Below are 3,535 nucleotides of genomic sequence, written 5' to 3'. Positions count from 1 at the left end.
AACATTTGTGATGTCACAGTATGATGTCATAATCAAACATTCTAGAACATTTGTGATGTCACAGTATGATGTCATAATCAAACATTCTAGAATATTTGTGATGTCACAGTATGATGTCATAACCAAACATTCTAGAACATTTGTGTAAAGAATTGCGGAGGGCAGTAATACGCCACGATGCGTCTACACTGCCGGAAATTCAAATAAGAAGAAGAAGAAGAGCTCAGTGTGCATCTTGAAACAGTGCTGAGCAGTACTTAACAGATAGACTAAACAACATAGATTGAAGCCTGCATTTATAGACCAGGGTGCCAAGCCTACCGGTTGGCTGTGGAAAGGAAATCATCGGTTGCAGTCCCCCCACCGGATCTCTCCCTTGACCCCGGTGAGCTGAGGAGAGCTGACCACCGCAGGGGCCTAAGCCTTTGAGGCCCTTATTTCATCTGATTGAGTCTGTTCCATTTGGACCGTCAAGATGGTGTTAGCCGACCTAGGAAAAAAGATCACATCGGCGCTGAGATCTCTCAGCAATGCCACCATCATCAACGAGGAGGTCCTGAACGCCATGCTGAAGGAGGTGTGCACCGCCCTCCTGGAAGCCGACGTCAACATCAAACTGGTCAAACAGCTCCGAGAGAATGTCAAGGGAGCCATAGACCTGGAGGAGATGGCGTCTGGCCTGAACAAGAGGAGGATGATCCAGCACGCCGTCTTCAAGGAGCTCGTCAAGCTGGTGGACCCCGGTGTCCAGGCCTGGACTCCGACGAAAGGCAAGAACAACGTCTTCATGTTCGTCGGTCTGCAGGGCAGTGGGAAAACCACCACCTGTTCCAAGATGGCATATTACTACCGAAGAAAAGGCTGGAAAACCTGTTTGATATGCGCTGACACTTTCAGAGCTGGTGCTTTTGATCAGTTGAAACAGAACGCTACCAAAGCCAGAATTCCATTCTATGGCAGTTACACAGAGATGGACCCTGTGGTCATAGCAGCCGAGGGCGTTGAGAAGTTCAAAACGGAGAACTTCGAGATCATCATCGTTGATACCAGTGGCCGTCACAAACAAGAAGACTCTCTCTTTGAGGAGATGTTGCAGGTTTCAAACGCAGTGCAACCGGACAACATCGTGTACGTGATGGACGCCTCCGTCGGACAGGCCTGCAAGGCCCAGGCCAAGGCCTTCAAGGACAAGGTGGACGTGGTGTCCGTCATCGTGACCAAGCTGGATGGACATGCTAAGGGTGGTGGAGCTCTCAGCGCTGTGGCTGCCACAAAGAGTCCCATCATCTTCATCGGTACAGGAGAACACATTGATGACTTTGAGCCCTTCAAGACACAGCGCTTCATCAGCAAACTGCTGGGTATGGGAGACATTGAAGGTTTGATAGACAAAGTCAACGAGTTGAAGCTGGATGACAACGAGTTGATTGATAAACTGAAACATGGTCAGTTCACACTCAGAGACATGTACAAGCAGTTCCAGAACATCATGAAGATGGGACCGATCGGACAGATCATGGGAATGATCCCAGGCTTTGGGACTGACTTCATGAGTAAAGACAACGAGCAGGAGTCCACGGCCAAGCTCAAGAAACTCATGACTATCATGGATAGCATGAATGACCAGGAACTGGACAACCAAGATGGAGCCAAACCGTTCAGTAAACAGCCCAACCGGATCACGAGAGTGGCTCGTGGAGCGGGCGTGGACACAAAGGATGTCAAGGAGCTGCTCACGAGGTACACCAAGTTCGCCCGCGTGGTCAAGAAGATGGGAGGCATCAAGGGCCTGTTCAAAGGAGGCGACATGTCGAAGAACGTCAACCCCTCTCAGATGGCCATGCTCTACCAGGAGATGGCCAAGATAATGGATCCTGGAGTTCTGCACAAAATGGGTGGGATTGCCGGCCTCCAGTCAATGATGAGGCAGTTGCAGAAGGAATGATGGGCTTCAACAACATGTGAACACAGTCGCACACAAGACACACACGCATACACACACTGACCAGCCTTATTACGTGCTACAAAAGATGGAGATCCACCTGTTTTTAGAAATAAATGATACAGATGAAAATACAGATGCCCTGCGGTGTTTGTGGAATGACTGGACTCAAGGTGACAAAATACAAGTGTGGAACTCTAAACCAAGGTTAAGCAACTTATTTACTTTCACTTAATTTATTTCCTAGATGAATACTTCCACTTGTACCATTAAAAAAAACAAAAAAACAAGGCTTTTGAGGTGATGAAATCACTGCGCCCAGGCAGCAGTGTTTCGGCCAAAAATAGTTCAGAGTATAATACGGTATCTGGTTAGAAAACGAAAATAAATGTTTTTACTTTTTTTATTTCTCCACGTGGTAAATACACAGGTCACAACATGTTTACAGGAACGTTTTGGAGTTGTATTTGGAGTGTATTTCATGACTGTTGGGAACTAGGCTACACTGGCACACCTACTTCCAGTGAATGATGCTAAGCTAGGCTAACGGAGCGGCTGTTCCCTAAGCCTATGCATGCACAGAGAAGAAAAGGGTATGTATCTGCTTGTCTAACTCAAGGGTAGATGGCAAATAAGCTAATTTCTTTAAAAGTTGGCATGTTCCTTTAACATGTTCTATATTGAATAACAATTTGTATAAATGGGTATTTTCCACCAGATTGTTCAATAAACTACTGAAAAATGCTTAGTCAAGTCAAGTCAGTTTTATTTGTATAGCACATTTCCAGGCAGCGGCAGCTGACACCAAAGTGCTTCACAAGCAAGTTGATAAAAACAAAATAGTGTGAGGCAAGGTATAAGATAAAAAAAAAAAAAAAAAAAAAAAACATAGCAAAGCAATGAAAGCAACAAAAACAAAACAATATGGTGCAAGATATAGGATTAAAAACATAATAGCAGCATCTCTATACCTTTATCATAATTGAGATGCAAGGTTCTATGAATATGCTAATTAAAACAAGCACCCATTTATAATTAATTCCAAGTCAGCAGCTTATGTTCTTTCAAGACATAATTATTATAGTAATTATTATTATTACCTACTCAGCTTTCGGTGTAGCTGAAGATAAAGGTGTCAAGTTACCACATATTGGACCTTGAGAGGTTCAACCTATTAGTGGCATCACACATGCAACTACAGAGAAGTTCTCCCTCTGGTCACAAATAACAATCTGTATAGTCAAAGTCACAAAGAACATTCTGTATAGTCAAAGTCACAAATAACATTCTGTATCCTGCACGTTCTTCTTCCACGTCCTCTTGTGTTTATTATGCACACTTCTGCTTTTTAATATTTAATAATCATAGAATGTGCACTATCCTCTTCGGGGGTAGACGCATGTTTATTAGGTCGTTTTGGGAACACAACGTGCAACATATTTAACCCTTTCAATGCCACACTACCAAAGGGTTAACCCTTTCACTGCGACCATACAGAAGGTTTTCACTGCCACACAACAAAGTGTTAACCCTTAAATAACCACACTACGGACAAATTTGTAGTTAATTTGAATAGAATATTTGTTGACCCTA

At 43.9% G+C, this 3,535-nt stretch overlaps 1 protein-coding gene across 1 annotated transcript; it reads left to right on the top strand.

Annotated features, from left to right (window-relative positions):
- Positions 1 to 419: 419 nt before the first annotated feature.
- LOC311242060 (signal recognition particle subunit SRP54-like) lies at positions 420 to 1,945 on the top strand (the record flags this gene model as incomplete). The annotated part of the gene is made up of 1 exon (XM_084331012.1): positions 420 to 1,945. The coding sequence occupies exon 1, from the start codon at positions 476 to 478 to the stop codon at positions 1,943 to 1,945; it is 1,470 nt and encodes a 489-aa protein (XP_084187138.1). The 5' UTR covers positions 420 to 475.
- Positions 1,946 to 3,535: the final 1,590 nt, after the last annotated feature.

This window comes from Notolepis coatsorum (genome assembly GCF_963971535.1).
Source record: "Notolepis coatsorum genome assembly, chromosome: 15".
Classification (NCBI taxonomy): Eukaryota; Metazoa; Chordata; class Actinopteri; order Aulopiformes; family Paralepididae; genus Notolepis; species Notolepis coatsorum.
Note: the sequence above shows the minus strand (reverse complement) of the source record. Positions and strands in the feature narration are given on the sequence as shown.